The following is a 24,484-nucleotide window of genomic DNA, read 5'->3' as shown; positions in this document are numbered from 1 at the left end:
TTGACATGACAAAGCTGCATGCTTTTATGGACCTTGGTTGCGAATTCTGTTAATTATTTTTTTCTGTTTGACAGAGTACTTCAAATAAGAACTGTCACTTTACTAGTTTAGAAACAGCATGATCATGTCACCTGAACAGAACATCCCAATTTCAGGATTTTAATTATAATGCCTTCCTTGATTATTCTGAACATGTTTGAGTTTGTCACCAAAGCAACTCCTAAGATTAAATACATCCATCAACATATTTTTACAAGAGCATTCTTCTAACCAAGAATGGACTTCAGAGTATAATTAATTAATTGTACATGCTTGTTAGGGCTAAAAAGTTGGCATATAGTCAGTGTAATATTTAAAGCTTTTAAAGCATCCTGCATTCATTTAGATTGACAGACCCGAGGCCAAGTGTGGACAGGCATCACTGTGCCATCAACCAAATTTAGCTATGGAGTACATCAATTGTATGTTCCAATTTTCACTTAATACTAAATAATACTAATACTAAATACTTAATACTACATATTTTTCAAAGTACTGTATACTTATAGTGGACATTTATTTTTACATATGTTGCCTTGTTGTCATACAATATGTGTTTTTTCTTTAATGTACAGTATATCTGATTATATATATATCTTCATAGTTCAATGACAAGTGTTTGGTGCTAGAGTACAGTACTGTAAATTCTCACTTTTAAGATGACTGCAGTACTTTCATATACTTAATGCTTATAAATCATTTTAGGTCTGTCTGTCTTCAGCCAGATGTTATGATTCAGTAAGGTTTAGAAATTTGCTGAACAGTAGTTTAACATTTTAATGTTGAGTTGAGTCCTAGACTGTTACACACATGAAAATATAGCACATTAGCATATCTAAAAAGCACAGTTCAGCTGTCATTAAGGAAGATTTTACATCTGATTTGCTTGATTTTGCCAATTCTTTATCGTTAAAAGTGCAATGTTAGAAAAATTGGAACAGTTGCAAAATGATATATAAAACTGGATTCATGTAATCACCACTTAAATTAAGGCAGTTATCATGTATTTAAGAAACCTTTGAACTGAAATATAAATGAATGTTTTCTTTCACTAATGGGACATTTCACCCATGTAAGTTCTTCATTGCCTTATAGGAACAAATGTGACATCTTTTTTATTTTATCTTTTTAATATATGATTACAATTTTGAAAGTGCTCTGTGCTGTGTGTAGACTGATTACATCTAAATGGCATTGTTGTGTTAGGAAATGCATCTGGTACATCTGCCAGTGGGACTACATATCTCTTGAACCGCTGGAGTCTTGAGCATAGACCATTAGCTATTCTACTGACTGAGAGGTTTATTAAAAATAAATAATGTTTGACTGACTATAGTATTCTATTAACTGTTTTGCTAACATTCCAAAATTGCTAGAAAGTACTGTCTTTATTATGTTTCTCGTTACTTATTTTCTGTAAATTAAGGAAATGCAACACAACATTGAAAACTGTTGGAATTTATTGTTAAACTTGAGCGCAATACTGATTTTGTCCCAGGAAGAGTTCAATATTCCGCAGAGTAGTTATAATTTGCTACTAATTAGTTCCTTGGCCACATTTAGCCATTAATCACTATGGTTAAAAACACCTACAGTGAGCAAGGGCTTTTTATAAATGTCATACTGCAAATAGTATTAATATTAATAATTAATCAATAATAATTATTAATAATGGCAGATACCTTTAGATTATATATACACCTCCGCAATACACTGTTCTTAAAGCTAATGATTTTTATTGGGCTATAATTAGCAGCAATAGCCAATCTATATAGAAATGTAGCTATTTATCCACATATTTACTTAGTTTAAGTCATATTATATTGAATATACACTTGCCGTCCAGCTAAGTAATAATTATTGTCCACTGTCACCACCTATGTTCTGACCACCGAGCCTTTCTACAGTGTCCTTTTACTGGATTATAGACAGGATTTCTACTGTGCACACTGTGCATAAGAAATACTCGATAACAATCTCATCTTTATATAAGAAAATGTTATATACAGTATTTCTGAAAGCTGTTAGTTGGTATTTTATTCAAATCAACTTATATTTTCATTTTATGGGTCTTCAAATATTTATTCATACATTTTCTTTACATATCCACAATAAAATACTTACATTTGTACCTGGAATAGAAGCAACTATCTTAAAGTAGTTTCTTATTATGTTGACCCCAGCAAACTTGTATGTCTTAACCCCTTGTTTTAACAGTCATTAGTATTGCAGCTTTGGTATATTAAATCTCTATAGACTTTCATTGGCTGATTTATGGTAATTTCATCCATTGCAGATGGTCTGACAGATTGTGTGGATCCTGATTGCTGCCAGCAAGCCATTTGCTTCTCAAGCCCTCTCTGTCAAGGTTCACCTGACCCACTAGACCTCATCCAGCAAAGCCAGCCACCCTTTTCCCAGCATCCTCCGAGACTCTTCTATGACCGCATTAGATTCCTTATTGGCAAGGACAGTACTCACGTAATTCCTGGAGAAATAAGTCTTGACAGCAGGTAGATATGATCTTACTTGTATGACATCATTAAAACATACTGAACACAGAAAATATGACAGCCCATTATTTTTATGATGACCAAATTTTTCCTCCTCAGAAATTATTTAATGGGTGTTTTTACTTGTTCTTTACTTTCCGACACATAAATAATTTAAACACAAATATAATAGAGCAATATTATAGAGCAATATTTTTACTTGTTAAAATTGCTTGCTAATTCATTATTATGCTGCTGATCATTGCATTTGCTCCTTACTTTCTGAGCATTTCCACTCATTAACATCATATGCCACACTTTATGGGTTTTTTTTTTTATTATTAACAAGGCTATTTGCGTAGCATCTGTACCATTCCTGCTATCTGTTTAGCTCTGTCATATGTTGTTGGTGCTTTAGAAATCGCACTTGTAACTAGTTCCTAACAATTCCTTCAAACTGTATTGGTTTTGATTCATGGGTAAGAAATTGACAGTCTGTTGAAGAAAGACCGTGCCATAGCAAGGCTCCAGAGCACCCTGTGCTGGCCCCAGCCCCTAAGTGAATGATATCATTATGTCTCACAGAGGGGCGAGACACCAGTGCCAGGAAATGCAGCACTGCCCAGAGCATCATGATCACTCTCCAAGTACCTGCACAGACTGCAGGGTGTCTGCCTAAAGTGTCCAAAGGATGCTTCAGGTGGCACTGCCACACTAATACTGGTTGCAGGGTGCCAATCCAGGCACCCTGCTGGTCAGAAGTTATGGCTGTGGGGCTACAATGGTTTCACCTACAGAGCTGTGCACTCTGTGCTCCAGCACTACTCACACTCTCCTAATTATGGACCTGGAAATAGAACATTTGTGGGTTCTACTGGGATATATTGAATGTTTACGGGTATTGGAGGTAACCAAATATATCCAAAATCATTTACAGAAGGAGGTACAGTATATCATTGTTATAATAAAAAATTCTGTAGTGATGTCATGCAAAACATTAATATCAAAACTCCCTGTTTATACACATATTGCTTATAAGTTTATACATATATTAGTTTCACTTGTGTATAGAGATAATGTAGGGTTAAAAGAAAATGTCAAGTTGGGTGTAGTCATAAATCAAATAGGTGGAATTCTTAGCGAACTAAATGGAATTATTGCTATATGGGTGAAGCTATCGGATCACGTACACGTCAATAGATCCATGTATTATTTATGAACTATGCCTGATTCCACACACTATGCAGTGAAGTGTATAGCGTAAATATTGATGTAAATGATACTTATATTCTATTTCATTTACAATTATAATTTATATCAATGCACTTTGCATTGTCTTGTTCGGTGCATATGTCTTATACCATAGCACAGATAATAAATTATATGATTCACGTGCGGCACAAAACGGCAAAACTATTCAAGATAGGATTTCCTCTTTAACTAGATATGTTGTTTAATATATATATTTTATCACACAGTGTAGTATCAAAATATCCTGTTTTACATAATGAACACTGGAAAAAATCTATAGAGGTTGAAAATGCTGTTTATGCTCTGCAGATAAATACATTTATAGTGCAGGAGATGGCAAGACACTTTAATGTAGATGCGCCTGGAATAAGGAATTTCATACTTCATATGAGTGTTATAATACAGCATGGAATGTAAAATATGAGATCCAAGGCAAGTCTGTGTTCACAAGGTATGAATGATGGCAAATAAAATAAATGCATCAAGAAGCTTCAAGATAACGCAAAGGAAAATGATGGATGTGATGGATTTATCACAGGAACTTTGGGCATTGCATTATATGTGGAATATTAAACAGTGCAACGAAAAGTCAGTTGGAAACAGGGAGAAAAATAAATGAGCCAGCACATGGAATAATGGATAGATTATTTCTACCTGTTCACAGTGTGTTCCCTGGCATCAAAGGTTACAGAACACTTTCACATCTGCAGACTTCCATGGAAGAGGAAAACATTAGTTAGAATCATTTGGAGTCATTTCTGCAGGAACGTACAGTGTAGTCTAGTATTTTTAAAACCTATCAAGGTTATTATTTTTTTCCCCAATGGTCTTTCGGGTTATAAGGTCTCGGAATCAATAAAAAAACTAATTTAATATATGTGAGAAAACATTACAGTCTAACACATATATGAGAAGGTTTCAGCTTCACTGAACTAGGCATTAAGATGGTTGTTAAATTCAGCTTTCAGACAATCAGTGGTGTTATCTTTTCATATCTGACAGTTAATGGCAGGATAATTATCTCCTAGAACTCCCACACTAGATGCTGTTCTGCTACATAAATGTATTGCTACTTGCTAGAATATTAAGGTGACTCATCTGGGACGAGGTGAACCTGATTAGAGTTTTTACATTAGATCTACACACATTTACCTATTGTCCTTCATTTGGAGGGCAGGGGTAGTTCTAATTTCTACTGATTTCTGAGATGTTTTTGATGCTGTTGATTTCTAGAATTAATTATCTATTAAGCATATATCTCTTCCTCACAAATATTTATTTATTTTCATTTCTTAATATATTGACAGCATATTCAGTTGCACTTTTACAATACATATTTGTTAATATTATATGCTGCAGCTAAATACTGAAAGATGGGTTATACTATTTTAGAAATATAAGTGTTATTTTTTAAATTTTTATATTGAAAGCATACTGTTCCTCTCTATTTAGTGTCCAAAAATGTTGATTTAATAATATACTAAATGCATACATTTCTCCCCTCAGTGCAAGTTTATTCCTTCTTTTTCACTGCAATAGTTTTTAGTTAATACCACCATTGCAGAGGCGTAACAAGCGTTTTTGGAGCCCCCCCAAAAAAGATTCCTAAACTAAGCTATGTGCACGCATGCAAAAAAAAAATGGGCATGGTCATGCACCAGAGGGGTCGTGGTCACACACCAGAGGGGGCATGTCCACTGAAAATGGGGCGTGATGACATGACATGACACGCCACCTGTTTCAGGTCACAATGGAAACATTCTTTTCAATTGCACACGCACCTTACCTGTATGATGGTTTCTCACAAAGTAGAACCTCTGGATAACTGTATCCTCTAAGGTAGACGACGTCTTCAGTCCGTATTCACTATTCATGTAGGAGATTACATCGTCCAGAAGATGCCTGGTTGTGTAGACATATTAACAAGGCCAGCATTGGACAACAGCGGTTCAGCTAGACTAACATCCTGCCCCCTGCATCTCTCAGCCACACCATCACCTACCCCCTGTGTCGTCACTCAGCACACCATCACCTACCCCCTGTGTCGTCACTGAGCACACCATCACCTACCATCTATGTCGTCACTCAGCACACCATCACATTTTAAGTCTCCCAGTGCCCCCCCACTATGTCATAGTGTATCTCTTTTCCCTCCTTTCTATGTCTCCCAGTGTCTCCCCCCCTTAAGTGTCTCCCCCCCCCTCTAATACTATCAATGTGTTGACTCTCTCTCACCCCTCTCTCCTTACCTAGTGGGAGCCAGGAGCCGATGGGCTGAGGTGGCAGGCAACAGGCTGTTCGGACAGGGGAGCATGACCCATCGCGGTCACCATAGCTGGCCCTAGCCAATTTGATGCCCTAGGCAAGATTTTGGCTGGTGCCCCTGGCACTGCTGCTAGTTCCACCTCTCACCCTGCACCCCTCTCCCGGCACCATCATCCCTCACCCATGACAGTCCTCATTTTGGGGCCCTGTGCCAGCAAGAGTATTGGTGCGTGCCAAAAAAAAGGTGTATTTTTGCTGGAAAGGGGCTGGCCGCACATAAGTGCCCCAATTCGAATGATGCCACACTGTATCGCTCTTTATTCACATTACACCGCACCGTATCACTCCTTATTCACATTACACTCCACCGTATCGCTCCTTATACACATTACACAGCACCGTATCGCTCCTTATTCACATTATACCACACTGTATTTTTCCTTATACACATTACACTACACTACATAGTAATGCCCTTAATACATATGCTGCACATTATTAATGCCCTTTATACATATGCTGCACATTTTAATGCCTTTATACATATACCCCACATAACTAAAGCCCTTGTACACATAATGACATAAATAATGCCCCTTATCCCTAATGCCCTTGTACATGTAATGGTACAAATAATGCCCCTTACACCCCCCTTCCCTGCACAGCACTCACCCAGCTGGAGGTAACAGCCCCGTATATACTCGACATATACAGGAGGAGTATGGGTGATCCGGGGAGGCAGCAGGAGCTGCAACAGTAGGAGCTGGGAGCAGCAGCAGCAGCACAGGACTGGAGGTGTAATGTCCCCATCACATGCACGGCTTCTGGCCTCACACCATCACTGTGGAGCTCATCGGCTGTCGCTGTGCTCCACCACAAATACCGCCCGCCCCCGCCGCCAGCTTACTTCTGCCGTTACCACCATGGTGAATGATCAGTGATCACCAGCAGCGGATAGCTAATGGTCCCCAGTCACGGAAGGAAGAGCTGAGGAAGGACTGCTTAGCGGCAGAGTTCCGGCGGCGGTGTGCGCATGAGGCGAGCGGACCATGCAGGTGCCGGTGGCACCCTCCTCTGCTGGGCCTGCCATGGTGCCCAGGGCACGCACCCTGCTCGCCCTGTGCTAGTTGTGCCTCTGCACCCATGCATAGTATGTCACAGATGGGGTTTCCCAAATCTATATACATCTTTATAGATATTTTTTTATTTTGTTTGCCAATTAGATTGTTTTACCCAATGCACATGTATGGCCAAATTTCAGAGATATTCTTCTCCAATCTTAACTGTATAATTTCTTGGTCTTATATTGACAAAACCATTGTGAACAAAGGTGGAATAAGAAGGGACATGGTATGTAATTATTAATAGGCCAGTGTTTTACTGCCAATTTCTTCCAACCAGTGTTACTTGACATGATGGCAATAAACAGCAGGATTAAGAGGCTTTGTAAAATAAATATGAGTATGGAAACTTATTACTACAGATGCTTAATTGTGAAATGTGTTTTGTGTATTGGTGCAACCTAGGTGACAGTGCAGGTGCATATGCACAACATGGACTCCATAAGCAAATGAATCCCCCCCAGCCACAAAGCTTAGGAGCATGAGTGTGCTGCCCAACCATGAGCCTTATAACTAGAGACCCTGTTCACCTAGCACCAGTGCAATGCAGAAGAAATGCATCAATGTGCTGTTTGCTTAATTCACAGATACTCACTAAATAAGTGTGTGGGGTGATGAGAGGAAGCAACTTTACTGTGCTCTTAAGTAATCTGATATACTACTAAAGGGCTCTTTTAATGTTATGTCAGCCTAGTCACATATCTGCCATGAGGGATGTAAATAGGCATGGACAGGTTGAGCTGCTGTCCAAGAGTGTAGGGTCTTGGGGGCAGCACTATTGCTTCCTCCATTGCACAATCATGTGGATTGCATGCTGTCTAGAATGACACCTTGCAGCCTAGAGAGCCATCGGAAGCACTCTGCTATTTCCTGTCCTGGCAACCCCATCCCATCATCATGATGTCACATGTCTGGAGGGCAAAACTATCACAAGGGGGAATACTGCCCTGCTTCATCCCAAAAGCCCATAGTTTCTGTTCTCTAGCAACCCTGATTGCTTCCAGTTGGATTAGTTAATAGTATTAGAGTTAGTACTAAAACGTTTACTGGGCTGAGTATCAGGCTAGTGCACACCCTGTTGTTAGCAATTGAATACTGGACTTGCTGGTTTATTAAAGACCTCTTGTGACCAAAAGCCTTGCTGACGCATTTCAACTACTCATACGCTTTCTCGAGAAAGACTCAATTTATATTATTCTTAAATTGTAATTTCCCTGTTATTTCGCACTTTTGTTTGTAAATGTGACATTCATAACTTTACTTCCAACTACTAAACATAGAATTTGAAAAATGTACTTTGCTATTCATACAGTATGTGTTTTTATTATGGGTTGCATTAGGTCATATACATTTAGAAACTGATCGCAGAAAAGAACATCCATTGTAAAAGACCCCTTTTATATAAATTCAGTAGGGAAATTGTGCTGTCATGTTCTTGTTTAGTTTATGCACAATAGTTCCTTAGGGATAACTACTTTTTCTAACCAGATCATCTCTCCAGGATAGGATTACATCTCTGGGGAAGAATTATAAAATATAATCAGATCAGATTTGTAAAGTAACAGAATGTGGATTTGTGTTAGATTCATTAAGCAATTATTTCAGTGGGGCACCGGTTGAAAGCCTTAAAGCGTATCATACACTGTGCACTAGTACATTTCTATTTTATATTTGTTTTATATTTCTTTATTTAGCAAGCATGTATGAATTATACAGACAGAAGCAGGTTTTATAACCGCTGGGTTCACACAGAGTTCACTCTAGACCACCCAAATGATCTTCTCTGTTGCTGTATTTGAATGAATGAGAATAAATTGTTTTATATATATATATATATATATATATATATATATATTTAATATTTTGTTAGGAATCACTCACCAGACTTGCTTGTAGAAAGATTGCTTTTAGTATTGTCTCACATAATCACAGGCCCGAATGGCAATGTCTGGAACTGGTAGTAGCAGTCCTGAAACGCAAACCTCAGGTATGCTTGATGTGGAGGGTAAATGGGAACATGCAAGCAAGCATCCTTGATATCCACCGACACCATAAATTCCTTCTCCTCCAAGCTGGAGATTACTGCTCTCAGGGACTCTATCTTGAATTTTAACATTTTTAGGTAAAGATTCAACGATTTTAGGTTTAAAATCGGTCTGACCAAGCCGTCTGGCTTCGGTGCCACCAACAGGCTTGAATAAAATCCTTTTTCCTGTTGTAGCCAAGGGACTAAGGTAATTACCTCGTCCTGACATAATTTCTTTATTGCTTCCGTTATAGTTCTTCTGTCTTGAACAGAAACTGGTAAGGTTGATTTGAAAAATCGGCATGGGGGAGATCTTGAAACTCTAACTTGTAACCTTGGGATACTATTTGTAGTATCCAAGGATCCAGGTCTGATTGTACCCAGATCTGGCTGAGGAGTTTTAGACGCGCCCCCACCTGAGCGGACTCCCGTAGGGGAGCACCAGCGTCATGCTGTAGTTTTAGCTGAAGCAGCGGCTGACTTCTGCTCCTGCAATCCTGATGCTGTTGTAGGTTTCCTACCTCTTCCCTGCCCTCTTACTGCGAAGAAGGGGGTACATTTGGCTTTTTTGTGTTTGTTGGGCCGAAAGGACTGCATCGGATGCGAATGATATACTTTCTTTGCAGGTGCCGCTGCATATGGAAGAAATGCTGATTTACCTGAGGTAATTGTTGAAATCATGGCATCCAGCTGGTCCCCAAATAGCGCCTCACCCTTGTAGGGGAGCGCTTCAATATTCCTTTTTGATTCTGCATCTGCATTCCATTGGCGAATCCACAGTGCTCTGCGATTTGAAATCGCCATAGCTGAGGATTTTGATCCTAATAAACCAATATCCTTCATAGCTTCCACCAAGTATCCTGCAGAATCCTTTATGTGACCGAGAGTTAAGACCATATCATCCTTATCAACTGTGTCTATATTTGCTAGTAAGTTGTCTGACCATTTTTCAATAGCGTTACCTACCCATGCACAAGCAATGGTGGGCCTGAGTAACGTTCCGGTAGCCATATAAAGGGATTTTAAGGTCGTCTCTAACTTACGGTCAGCAGGCTCCTTTAATGAAGCCGACCCTGGGGCAGGTAAAATCATTTTCTTAGACAACCTAGAAACTGAGGTGTCTACCATGGGGGGTGACTCCCATCTTTTCCTGTCTTCTTCAGGAAAGGGATACGCTAAACGTATTCTTCTAGGAATATGAAATTTCTTTTCTGGGTTAGACCAGGATTTTTCAAAGAATGTATTCAATTCCTTTAAAGGAGGAAAAGTTATCACCGGTTTCTTATTTAAATTAAAATAAGCCTTTTTCTCAGGTTCAGGTGTTGTTTCTGTAATCTCTAACACCTCCCTAATAGCAATTATCATACATTGAATGCTTTTTGCTAACTTGGGGTCCACCCCTCTCAAATCCCAAATGTCGACACCTGTGTCAGAATCTGTGTCTGTGTCACCTTGCATAATCTGCGCAAGTGACCATTTTTTGGGAACTTGAGTGGTGCCGTGTGGATGACATGGAGGGATCAGCAAATAGTACATCCTCCACTGACTTTCTCCAGTATTTTGTCTGTTGTTCAGACTCAGAGAATTTTCTAGAAAGCTTTGTAATTTTCTCACCCACTCTGGCTCTTTCTGTGAGGGAAGGTCCACCACATTACACTCCTGCGTATCTAAAATGGCTTTCTCAGGGGAAGAGCTCTCTCCAATGTCTGACATGTCACAAATGTGCACTTTCACACCACAATCATACAGGGGAGCTATCGGTGACAGACCCACACTAAAATCTGTCAAAGAAATGCAGAGAGATTTGCCAGTTCACACACTGTGCCCTATATGAAGAGAATTGTATATGTATATTTATTATACAAAACCTTCAGCACTTTATTTCAATATTAGGCATGCTCACCTAATGTAATAAACACTCCGCCCTCCTCTCTATAACACCCTGGTGCTTGTTTCAGCATTGTTATGAGGAGGAAACAGTGTCTGTCAGCTTCTCTCTGTGATCTGCAGGAGAAAATGGCACTGAGTGAGTGTCTGGCAAGTCTGAGGAGAAGCCCCGCCCCTGTAATGGCGCGATCCTGCCTCACCAACAATGATTTTTATACTGGCTGGGGTTTGTAAATCAGAGGCTATACATGTATTTACCATTTTGCCAGTGAGAGTAAGGATTTTCCATGCAGCTCAGGGCACCCTCCTCCACGCCCTGCACACTGCATTGTGAAGGGATGTGTGTTTTGAGATGCATGCTCGTGCAGCGTCCCACCGCTGCGCTGTACCTTTTTGCCGCCAATGATGACCGGAGGGCCCCTCTCTTGTAGGTCTCCGGTGACATACTGTAAATACCAAATTGCTTTCTAACAAATATTTAAAATGCCCGCTCTAATATATATTGTAGACGCCTGCACATCTTATTACCATGTGCCATGAATGTGCGCTATACATCGCAAAACACTGCATCCCATAAGAGAAAACAATACACCCACACATTATCTGAGTTCCAAAGCTCATTGATGTATATATTTGTTATTAAAAGTATATGTATTCAATATATCACAATGTACAGTATACATATAGTTACATGGTTACAATTTATACAGTAATCAGTTAATACAAAATACATGCAGTTACAGGCCAGCATACCATACCATTCCCTCAATGCATCTTCCTCTTAATATATCTCTCTCTCTCAGCAAATAAATGCAGGAACTGGTCTGGCAACATTTTCACCATTGTCTGGGACAAAAACAGCAACTAACTCCTGTGTGTCTCTGTAATGTGTTATCTAGTTTTGGGGGAGTGCACACATCTAGTCTAAGGGAGGGAACTTTCTCATTCATGATGAGTCACTGGTCTGTTCATATGCTAAACAGGTTCAGCCTTGAAGACATCAAAAGGGGCTGGCCTGAGTTTCCTGTCCACCATTGTGTTTGGAAATGTCTATTGTTCTGATAAGAGTGATTTTAGCTTTCATACATTTAATCATAACTACTTGTTGCAATGTCCTACAACTTAATAACAAGTATCACTTTGATATACACATTAATCTGGTTGCTTTAATACCAAATATGACAGGTCTATCTTGCTTATACAATAATACACATACATGACATTACTCCATTATATAAATTTTAAATCATTATGATGTCTGGCGCTTGATATGTTAGAATTATGTGCTGTATGAAATAAGTGTCAAATCCATCTCTGTGGCATGTCCGTGTAAATGCGTGTGTTACCATATATTGCTGTGCTTGCTGCGCGTATTTGCAAGCATAGTGACTTATAATGTGTGTAGTCTGTATGTTCTCTCTATGTAATATTTTTGACTTCAACAATACTCACCACTCTTCTGACTTCTGGCTGTGTTAGGGGGTGGCGGCAGTGCTGTGGGAGTGAGCACTAGCCAGGCTTGGGCTATGTTCAGTACCCCTCAGGAGCTAATGGTGTCCTGTCAGTGGTAGCAGAGCCATGAAACTTAATGAGAAGTTGGTTCCTACTTCCTCCTCTAAGTCCCATGAAGCAGGGAAGCTGTTGCCAGCAGCTTCCCTATAACATAAAAAACCTAATAAAGTCTTTTCCAGTAGAACTCTGTAGAGCTCCACTAGCGTGCGTCCAGTCTCACCGGGCACCTTTTCTAAACTGAGTTCTGGAGGAGGGGCATAGAAATAGGAGCCAGTTCACACTGTAAACAAGTCTTACAGTGCCGAAGGCTCCTGCGGACCCGTCTATACCCCATGGTACTAAATGGACCCCAGCATCCTCTAGGACGTTAGAGAAATTAATTTTACAATTAGAATCATTATTTTATTGACGCTACCCTTTTACTGTAATAAGATATTGTTCCATATTTTTTTTTTAACAGTAATGGCACGAAATTCATATTTTAGCATTTGTCTAAATGAGTCCTTTCATCCTATTTTAAATCATTTGGCAAATATTTTATAAGGCTGTGCCTAACTTTCTCTGCCTATACAAGTCATCAAGATCACTTTGCTGCTATTGACATAGTTATATAGTTGATAGTGACATAATTGATGAGGTTGAAAAAAGACAAAATGTCCATCGATTTCAACCTATATTATAAAATGTTATATAATTTAAATGCTGTAACCTTGGATATTACTTTCAGTTGACCACTCTCTTCTCATACAAACACTACAATCCCTAGGTCTTCAGAACACAGTCTTTTCTTGGTTCTCATCCTACCTATCTAATCACTCTTTCAATGTCCACTTTCGAGAATGTACCTCCTCTTTGTTACAGTAGCTCTATCAGGTGGAGTACGTAGATAATACTCAACTCTTCCTATACTTCCCTGATACTGTTTGTCTGTATTGGTCCATGTCACTGAATGCCTTCTTGCTGTTTCATCTCTGATGTCATCTTGCTGCCTCAAACTTAATATTTCAAAAAAAGAATTGATTATATTTTCACTGACCAATTGTGGTTGTCAACCTAATATCTCTATCACTGTTGAGAAGTAAACAATCAACAATCAATACTACCTCACAAGCTCTGTCTCAAAATCATGTTAAATACATCTAAAAAACATATCCAAAATATGACCATATGTTACACAAGTCACTGCAAAAACTCTAATCCATGCTCTCATTATATCCCGTATTGATTATTGCAATAGTCTTCTTACTGGTATTACCAAAAAAAAGACTCTCAGCACTATAATTCATTCTGAATGCAGCTGCGAGGCTAATCTTCCTCACTAGCTGTTCATCATCTGCTGATCCTGTCTGTCAGGCCCTCCATTGGCTACCTGTATTCTGTTGTATGCAACCTAAAATACTTTTACTCACACACAAGTCTATTATCCAAACTACACCAACGTATATATCTTCGCTTATCCTAAAATATCTCCCAACCCTGACCTCTTTGCAAGATCTACGTTTCTCATCCACACTCATTATTTGCTCCAATTCATGATTTTAGGACTTTATTTGGGCTGCATCCACTCTGTGGAATGCCCTCCCACAGACAATAAGACTATCCTCTAGTCTCCAAACATTCAAGCCATCTGTTAAGGCTAGCTTATCAAATTTTAGAACCATCCACATAACCTTCATAAACTTTCCTATCCAATTTACAAATTTGAAAGCTTGCGAGCAGGGATTTCCTACCTCTATGACTGTCTATTATTACCCAGTTTTGTTTTATCATTGTTGTTTCCAATTGTACAACGCAACATCTTTAAATATAAAGATTGCAGTAAATATAATATTTTACCCACGCAAGTAGAACTATATGTATATTTTATCCATTTAAATCAATCAACATCATTTTTAACAACTTATAAGTAAATACATTGAATTACTTTTTTGCTTATTGCTAATTATTTTACATGATTATGCTTTCAGTCACGTCTGTGTGGTTCGTGGTCAAGCAGTAGCTGTGGATGGGACACCACTGGTAGGTGTCAATGTCAGCTTTGTGCACCATAACGACTATGGATATACAATCAGCCGGCAAGATGGAAGGTACAATTATGGTTAATTGAATAATGAAATATTGTATACTTTTTTCAGTAAAAAGATCTTGCTCGGTGTGTTTCATGTTTTTGTCTTTAAGGATCATTTAGAAAATTAAAATAATGCAGACTCAAAGTGCTTTTTCATTTGCGTAAACGCAGATAATTACAGTAACTTTAAAATGCATTTTAATGTATTGGGATGTGAAACACCCAATTGAAAGGGGAATGTACTGAGCTTTAATTAACAGTTAGCATATATTTCATAACAAGCGCATGGTAACAGTAAAAACATCACTGCACAGTCCAGCCTACTGCCACTTTCAGAGGGAAGCAGTCAGCTTACCGACAAACGGGATCCTGGCGGTCAATATACCGATGCCGGAATCCCGATGTATGACACAATCCCGGTGTCAATATACAGACGCCATACGGGATGCCAGCATCAAAATACCAACATCCGGTATCCTGAACGGCCTGACAGTGGGACACGCTGCCGTCCTGCTGCGGGGTGGGGAGGGAGGTTAGGTTCAGGCAGCAGAAGGGGGGTTAGGCTTAGGGTACACTCACGGGAATGTTAGGGTTAGGGACCGGGGAGGGAGGGTTAGGTACAAACAGGAGTAGGTTAGGTTTAGGCACCACCCACAAATGCCTTCTACCTGTCAATCTCCTTGTGAACATCCGTGTGAATGGATCCTTCGCACAAATCCATCGCTGAGCAGCTATCCGCTTTGTACCCGTGCGATGCGCCTGCGCATTGCGGTGCATACGCATGCGCAGTTTAGACCTGATTGCCCGCTGTACGAAAACACAGCCTAGCGATCAAGTCTGAATTAGGCACAAGGTCACTTAATTTAAATCAGTATTAAAGCAGTAGCTGTAGTGCAGATGCTAGTACAGCTTAATTCAGCACCATATCAAGCAGTGGTTCAGACATAGTAGCATTGTATGGGTCTGGGACTCAAGGTCGACACGCCTTAGGTCGACACTTCTTAGGCAGACACCAATTGGTCGACACACATTAGGTCGACACCTGAAATAGGTTGACATGGACAAAGGTCAACATGAACAAGGTCGATATGGAAAAAGGTCGACATGAGTTTTTTATGTTTTTTTGGTGTAATTTTCTCCGTAATGTGATCGGGAACCCCAATTGGTTCACCGTGTCCGCTCGCATGGCTCACTTCGCTCACCATGCTTCGGGCAAGTTGCCTCGCTCCGCTACTGCTGCGCTCGGCAAAGGTTACCATTCCCGATTGTAGTCCACGTGGATCGTAAAGTATGAAAAAGTTTTAAAAAATTGCAAAAAAACTCATGTCGACCTTTTTCCATGTCGACCTTGTTCACGTCTACCTTTTGCCCATGTTGACCTATATCAGGTATCGACCTAAGATGTGTCGACCTAAGATGTGTCGACCAATTGGTGTCAACCTAAGGTGTGTTAACCTTATTGGTGTCGACCTGGAGTCAAGATACCCATTGTATTGAGTCTTCACCGTTTACTGATGCATTTCTATATGAATCTATACTTGCTAAGCATCTAAGATCCCATTGCTGCTTTAATACTTATTTGAACTAAGAGACCCTTTGCAATGGTGCAATGGTGAATGGGTCCTAGAAGTGTGTCAGCAGACTGGTTATTAATTGATACATTAAATCAACTTTGTCCTAGAAGAATTCCACTATACTTGAGATTAAGGGGGTAATTCCAAGTTGATCGCAGCAGGAAATTTTTTAGCAGTTGGGCAAAACCCATGGGGGTCATTCCGAGTTGGTCGCTCGCAAGCGGATTTTAGCAGATTTGCTCATGCTAAGCCGCCGCCTACTGGGAGTGAATCTTAGCATCTTAAAATTGCGAACGATGTATTCGCAATATTGCGATTACACACCTCGTAGCAGTTTCTGAGTAGCTCCAGACTTACTCGGCATCTGCGATCATTTCACTGCTTGTTGTTCCTGGTTTGACGTCACAAACACACCCAGCGTTCGCCCAGACACTCCTCCATTTCTCCGGCCACTCCTGCGTTTTTTCCGGAAACGGTAGCGTTTTTTCCCACACGCCCATAAAACGGCCTGTTTCCGCTCAGTAACACCCATTTCCTGTCAATCACATTACGATCGCCAGAACGATGAAAAAGCCGTGAGTAAAATTCCTAACTGCATAGCAAATTTACTTGGCGCAGTCGCAGTGCGGACATTGCGCATGCGCATTAAGCGGAAAATCGCTGCGATGCGAAGATTTTTACCGAGCGAACAACTCGGAATGAGGGCCCATGTGCACTGCAGGGGGGACAGATATAACATTTGCAGAGAGAGTTAGATTTGGGTGGGTTATTTTGTTTTTGTGCAGGGTAAATACTGGCTGCTTTATCTTTACACTGCAATTTAGATTGCAGACTGAACATACCCCACCCAAATCTAACTCTCTCTGCACATGTTATATCTGCCTCCCCTGCAGTGCACATGGTTTTGCCCAACTGCTAACAAAGTTCCTGCTGCGATCAACTCAGAATTACCCCCTAAGGCACATACAGTATAATACAAATCTTCCCTACAGCTGACATTGCTATCTTGACCTGCAAATCCATGCACTGTAAAATACTGTAAGGTGCGTTGTGAAAATGTTGACATCTGCCATCACAAAACAGTTGCACTGCACTTCAGCTTCAATTGTAAAATAACGCTTTTATGTATTTTTTATTTTTATTTTAGCTTTGATCTTGTCACTATTGGTGGCATCTCTATTACGCTACTTTTCGAGAGATCCCCTTTTATTGCTGTGAAAAGGACTCTGTGGCTTCCTTGGAATAAATTCATTGTGGTTGACAAAGTTGTCATGCAGAGGACAGATATAGAGGCCCCGTTATGTGACATGAGCAGCTTTATCAACCCAAATCCAGTCGTTCTACCTTCTCCATTAACAACATTTGCTGGATCATGTTCACAAAGAGGACCTGTCATCCCTGAACTACAGGTAGGTTAATTTGGTAACAGATATCCACCCTCAAATACACGTCACATTCTGAAGCGGGAAGGCATGTCTACTACAAGATCGCGTCAAGAAAAACATTTGCCTTGGAGATTTTTCCAAGTGTCATTTCCTATGTCACTATGGACTGTGGGGCAGCTGTATTAACCTGGAGAAGGCATAAGGAAGTGATAAACCAGTGATATGTGCAAGGTGATAAAGGCACCAGCCAATCAGATCCTAACTGTTAATTTACATCTTGGAGCTGATTGGCTGGTACCTTTATCACCTTGCACATATCACTGGTTTATCACTTCCTTATGCCTTCTCCAGGTTAATACATCTGCCCCTGTGTGCTTTTAGTCTGCTCCTACCATCTATTAATGTGAATTACAGAATGGTGTGTATTTGTTGTTATTGCCATCTCTTTGTTGACCAATCAGTAACCGCATGTTTAGTGGCTATATTACACTTCTATATGTAATCAGATTCCAGGATATTTTGTTTTGAGCCACACTCCCTAAGAACATTAATGTCAGGATGCAGGGCAGAAATTGGGTAGTTGCAGAGACTGGGCTAATTTGCAAACAATTAGTAAGAAAACCAACCATCAAAATAAAAAATAAATAAAAAATGAACACCCTAGTCAGGAATTATGGGCCTAATTGAGAACTGTATGCACACTCAATGTCGCCCCCATTTTCTGGGAGTGTTGAGGCCAGTGTCTACTCCTTTCATAGCAGAATTACTGGCATCAGCTACGGATCTCAGACGGCCATCCTGAGTAACCTGGCCAGACTAGGGGCCCATCAATTTTTTGTGCTGAGGCACTGTTACCTATGCCCCTGGGCACCAGTGGATAAAGGCACTTTGCTCTGACTGCCCTATGAATGTGCACTAATAGTCAGCTGAGGTTTATTTTGAGACAATGAGGGGATAGCAGAACAATAGTGCACTAGAGCTGTTTCAAAAGAGAAGAGAAACAGAAGAATGATTGCGTTGTGAGGAAGGAGGGCACCAAAATTTATTTAAACTGGGTATCAGTGTCTGTGAGAATACCAAAAAGTATAAATGATGGCATAAGCTTTGCTTCCCAAATGACAGCTGTAATGTGGTGAAAGACTTAAGTGCCAGAGAGGGCCCAAAATACCTGAAAGTCTAGGGGCCCAGCCATGGATTAATATGGTCCTTATCCGATGGCAGCATCTTTGGACACAGCAGCGGATCACAGACACTTGCAGGAAACGTCTATTTACACAAGACACCTCCCGCAGCTTTAGCATCATTTAGTGGGATGCAGTTAATTTGACGGTAGTTGTTATCTTGGCGGTCAGGATACCGACGCCAGCATACCGATTGCTAACAATACCGACACCCGGAGTCCCAGCTCACAGGGGATGTTCCCACTCGTGGGTTTCCACAACACGCATAGAGGGGGAATAGAACCTTTGGCAAGTGCAGCAAGCCACGAGCCCACAGCATGGCAAGTGCAGCGAGCCTGCATGGGGACTCTTTGCATGCGCCCTGCTGAAGACTTACTGACGGCCGGGATGCCATTGTCAGTATACTGATGGACGGATTCCGACCGTCGGCAAATCATACTGAACCCAATTTAGCAGTAGCATCTGCAACAACCGTTACAGCTGCTACTGCTTTGTGTCTATCTCTGATTCAGGGTCTATGTCATTAACCAAAACTCAGAGCTGATAAGTCCTACTAGGGTTGGACTGGCCCACAGGGGTACACTGCAAACCTGCAGTAGAGCCCACTGCCTGGTGGCACACCTCCTCCTCTAGGGATCAGTTTCCAGACTGTGCACTTGAATTATACATATATTACCTTACTGTATATTGCATAAGACTATGTTGTATTTTCTACAGTGCATTCCTTTTATTAATCAGGTACATTTTCATGTATGGACTACCAGTATATGCTATGTATATTTATCAAGGGTCCCAGCCCATAATGGTTAGGCCAGGGCCGGTGCTAGGGTGTTCGGCGCCCCCCTGCAAACTATAAATTTGCGCCCTCCAATATTCCTTTAGCGCGCACCGGGAAAAGGGTTGTGGTCTCACAAGTAAGGGGCATGGCCACACAGTAGTACCCCCATTTAAAATTACGCCACAATGTAGTACAATCTTATTAATCTTATATGTAATGCCCCACCCGTAGTAGTAGCGTCCTTATATGTAATGCACCCCAGTAATAGTAGCATCCTTATACAAAATGCCACCCAGTAGTAGTAGCGTCCTTATACGTAGTGCACCCCCAGTAGTAGTAGCGTTCTTATACGTAATGCCCCCAGTAGTAGTAGCGTCCTTATACGTAATGCCCCCCACAGTAGTAGTAGCGTCCTTATACGTAGTGCACCCCCAGTAGTAGTAGCGTCCTTATACGTAATGCCCCCCAGTAGTAGTAGCGTTCTTATACGTAATGCCCCCCACAGTAGTAGCGTCCTTATACGTAATGCCCCCCAATAGTAGTAGCGTTCTTATACGTAATGCCCTCCCACAGTAGTAGTAGCGTCCTTATACGTAATGCCCCGCCAGTAGTAGTAGCGTCCTTATACGTAGTGCACCCCTGTAGTAATAGCGTCCTTATATGTAATGCCCCTCCCAGTAGTAGTAGCGTTCTTACATGTAATGCCCCCCCAGTAGTAGCGTCCATAAAGTGCGCGCACAGACATACCTCACACACACAAACACAATTCACACATATATACACCCACCATATACACACACGTCACATACACACTTCAAGTTCTCTCTCACCCTCCACTTACCTAAGCCAGTCTCCCTCTGTACAGCAACCTGGTCCGTGTAGCTCCGCCCCCTTCCGGCCCGTGTAGCTCCGCCCCCTTGTGTCCCGTACTCGGCGCTGTCACGGGTGAGGGGAGGGGAAGGGAGGGAGGAAGCTTTTCATGCTGCAGGTGCCCGCTGCCAGTGCCTGTCATACAGTGACAGACACAGCACTGGCAGCAGCAGCAGCAGCAGTGGGGACAGGACAGCGCAGCAGGGAAGGAATGCAGAGCAGGGGGAGCGCCTCTCCGTCCCAGCGCCTCCCTGCACTGCATCCCTTCGCTGAGCGGGTAGCGCCGGGCCTGGGTTAGGCAGACCAACGTGGTGGTTGGCCACACTCCCTTTGGAGACCGGCCACACTCTAAATATTGGCCCCGACCACTGCATTTGCCTGGTGGGCCCTTTATATGCCAATCCAACACTGAGACCTATTACATTTCATGAGCAAATGGAGCAGGAATGTGCCACTTTCCTAGTTTCAAAATGGGATTTTTGTAATACGTTATGCTGGGAGAACTCTTTTCAAACACTGTAAGCATACAGTACTAAGCATAGCTCATTTAATAAAAAAAAGAAGAAACAAATAAATATATATATATATATATATATACAGTGGGGTTTGAAAGTTTGGGCACCCCAGGCAAAAATTCATTTTAATGTGCAAAAAGAAGCCAAGGAAAGATGGAAGAATCTCCAAAAGGCATCAAATTACAGATTAGACATTCTTATAACATGTCAATAAAAGTTTGATTTTATTTCCATCATTTACACTTTCAAAAGAACAGAAAACAAAAAATGGCGTCTGCAAAAGTTTGGGCACCCTGCAGAGTTAATACCTTGTACTGCCCCCTTTGGCAAGTATCGCAGATTGTAAACGCTTTTTGTAGCCAGCCAAGAGTCTTTCAATTCTTGTTTGAGGTATCTTCGCCCATTCTTCCTTACAAAAGTCTTCCAGTTCTTTGAAATTCCTGGTCTGTCTGTGACGTACTGCTCTTTTAAGGTCTATCCATAGATTTTCAATTATGTTGAGGTCAGGAGATTGTGAAGGCCATAGCAAAACCTTCAGTTTACGCCTCTTGATGTAATCCACCGTGGATTTTGAGGTGTGTTTAGGATCATTATCCATTTGTAGAAGCCAGCCTCTCTTTAACTTCAGCTTTTTCACAGATGGCATAAAGTTAGCGTCCAAAATTTGCTGGAATCTTATTGAATCCATTTTTCCTTCTACTCGTGAAATGTTCCCTGTGCCACTGGCTGCAATACAACCCCAAAGCATGATTGATCCACCCCCATGCTTAACAGTTGGACAGAGGTTCTTTTTATTAAATTCTGTGCCCTTCCTTCTCCAAACGTACCTTTGTTCATTCCGGCCAAAAAGTTCTATTTTAACCTCATCGGTCCACAGAACTTTATTCCAAAATGCATCAGGCTTGTCTATATGTTCATTTGCAAACTTCAAATGCTGATTTTTGTGGTGAGGACGTAGAAGAGGTTTTCTTCTGATGACTCTTCCATGAAGACCATATTTGTACAAGTATCTCTTTATAGTGGAATAGTGTACCACAACTCCAGTGTCTGCCAGATCTTCCTGGAGGGATTGTGCAGTCAAACGTGGATTTTGACTTGCTTTTTTCACAATCCTGTGAGCTGTTCTGCCTGATATTTTTCTTGGTCTTCCAGATCTTTCTTTAACTTCCACTGTTCCTGATGACTGCCATTTCTTAATTACATTCCGAACAGAGGATATGGGCATCTGATAACGCTTTGCTATCTTCTTATAGCCTTCTCCTGATTTGTGAGCGTCAACTATTCTCAGTTTCAGTGTTCTACACAACTGCTTAGAGGAACCCATGGTGCTGATTGTTGGACAAGGTCAGATGAGTCTGGGCTTTTAAAACCTTTGAGATTGACATCACCTGTTCTTTCCAGACAATGATTGAGAACAATCCATGACACTGCCAGGTCTCAGCTGTCCAAAGGGGGCAGTACAAGGTATCAACTCTGCAGGGTGCCCAAACGTTTGCAGATGCCATTTTTTGTTTTCTGTTCTTTTGAAAGTGTAAATGATTGAAATAAAATCAAACTTTTTTTGACATGTTATAAGAATGTCTAATCTGTAATTTGATGCCTTTTGAAGATTTTTCCATCTTTCCATGGCTTCTTTTTGCACATTAAAATGAATTTTTGCCTGGGGTGCCCAAACTTTCAATCCCCACTGTATATATGTATATATATATATATATATATATATATATAGACAAAAAGTATTTGTACGCCTGACCATTACTCCAACGGGGACTGTATTGACATTGTATTCAAATACATATACTTTTATATGGACTTGGTCCCCCTTTAGCAGATACAACAGCTTCCACTCTTCTTGGAAGGCTTTCCACAATATTTTGGTGTGTTTCCATGGCCACGCATTCTGTAGAGCATTTTTGAGGTCAGGCACTGATGTTGGACGAGTAGGCCTGGCTCTCAATCTCCTTTACAGTTCAAACCAAATGTGCTCGATGGGGTTGAGGTCAGGGCTCTGTGCGGTTCAGTGAAGATCTTCCACACTGAACTCATCAGACCATGTCTTGCTTTGTGCACTGGGACAAAGTCATGTTGAAATAGAAAAGGGCCTTCCCCAAACTGTTGCCACAAAGTTGGAAGCATAGCATTGTCCAAAATCTCTTGGTATGCTGCAGCATTAAGATTGCCCTTCACTGGAGATAAGGGGCCTAGGCCAAACCCTGAAAAACAGCCCCATACCATTATACTTCCTCCACCTAAGTTCACAGTTGGCATAATGCAGTCAGCCAGGTAACGTTCTCCCGGCATCTGCCAAAGCCAGACTTGCCCATTTGACTGCCAAACAGAGAGGCATGATTTGACACTTCTCCACAGTCCAGTGTCAATGTGCTTTATACCACTCCATCTGTCACTTGGCATTGGACTTGGTGATGTAAGTCTTGCATGCAGCTTATCGGCCATGGAAACCTATTCCAGTAAGCCCCTGCTGCACAGTTTTTTGCTTAACTTAGTGCTAGTGGACGTTTATAATTCTTCAGCTATGGAATCAGCAGAGCGTTGGTGTCTTTTACGCACCATGCGCCTTATCAGTCATTGACGCCGCTCTGTGATTTTACGTGGTCTCCCTCTTCGTGGCTGAGTTACTGTTCCTAAATGCTTCCACTTTTTAATAATATCACTTACAACTGACCGTGGAATATCCAGCAGGGATGAAATTTCATGAGCTGTCTTATTGCAAAGGTGGCATCCTACCACCGTGCTATGCTTGAAGTCACTGAGTTCTTCAGAACTATCCATTTTCTATTACAAATGTTTAAAACTAGAGACTGCATGGCTAGGTACTTGATTTTATATACCAGTGGCAACAGGTCTGATTAAAACACCTGACTTGAATAATTAACAGGCCTGGCCAAATACATATATACTGTATATATATATATATATATATCGGTGAAAAGGTGGCACTTAGCGCTACACCAAATGAGTGAAAATAAAGAGAGGCTTAGTCCAGGGACAGTGGTAATGTCCAATTTCTCTGTCTCCAATCCACACTCCCTCTGACAGGGTGGCAGCCGTAATCCAGGTGACCGGTGTTCAGTCGGTCTGTTTTGATGGATCTAGAAAGAAGGTGAAAACAGCACCTACTAGTGCAGTATATTAGGATCCTTCAAATGAAAACCTCCACTAGTTCAATAACACCCTTAGAAAAACGCAAGTACCATCATGAGTGGAGTTAACCACTTAATTAAATTGCACGCTCTCAAAATGGGATCCTAATATACTGCACTAGTAGGCGCTGTTTTCACCTTCTTTCTATATATATGTATATATATATATACATATATATATATATATATATATATAATCTTGATAAATGATATATTTTTACAGTAAAATGAAACAGTTAAAAGAACCATACTTTAGATGTATTTTCCTCATGGTTGCAAGCTAGCTCTTGCAGAAGTATCTATTAGAAAGCTTGTAGAATGGTGCAATACTTGAGTTTGACCCTTCAGCTTTACTTCAT

At 40.9% G+C, this 24,484-nt stretch overlaps 1 protein-coding gene across 4 annotated transcripts in view; it reads left to right on the top strand.

The window, feature by feature from the left end:
- TENM1 (teneurin transmembrane protein 1) overlaps positions 1-24,484 on the top strand; it is a 1,080,468-nt gene that overhangs the window by 750,606 nt on the left and 305,378 nt on the right. For all 4 annotated transcript variants that reach the window (XM_063937256.1, XM_063937254.1, XM_063937255.1 and 1 more), the window contains 3 exons: positions 2,336-2,552; positions 14,561-14,680; positions 17,383-17,644. In XM_063937256.1, the coding sequence (XP_063793326.1) occupies positions 2,336-2,552; positions 14,561-14,680; positions 17,383-17,644 (599 nt within the window). The remainder of the gene's footprint in view (positions 1-2,335; positions 2,553-14,560; positions 14,681-17,382; positions 17,645-24,484) is intronic.

Source organism: Pseudophryne corroboree, chromosome 8 (assembly GCF_028390025.1).
Source record: "Pseudophryne corroboree isolate aPseCor3 chromosome 8, aPseCor3.hap2, whole genome shotgun sequence".
In the NCBI taxonomy this organism is placed as follows: domain Eukaryota; kingdom Metazoa; phylum Chordata; class Amphibia; order Anura; family Myobatrachidae; genus Pseudophryne; species Pseudophryne corroboree.
The sequence above is the reverse complement of the archived record's forward strand: the minus strand, read 5'-3'. Positions and strand labels throughout refer to the sequence as shown.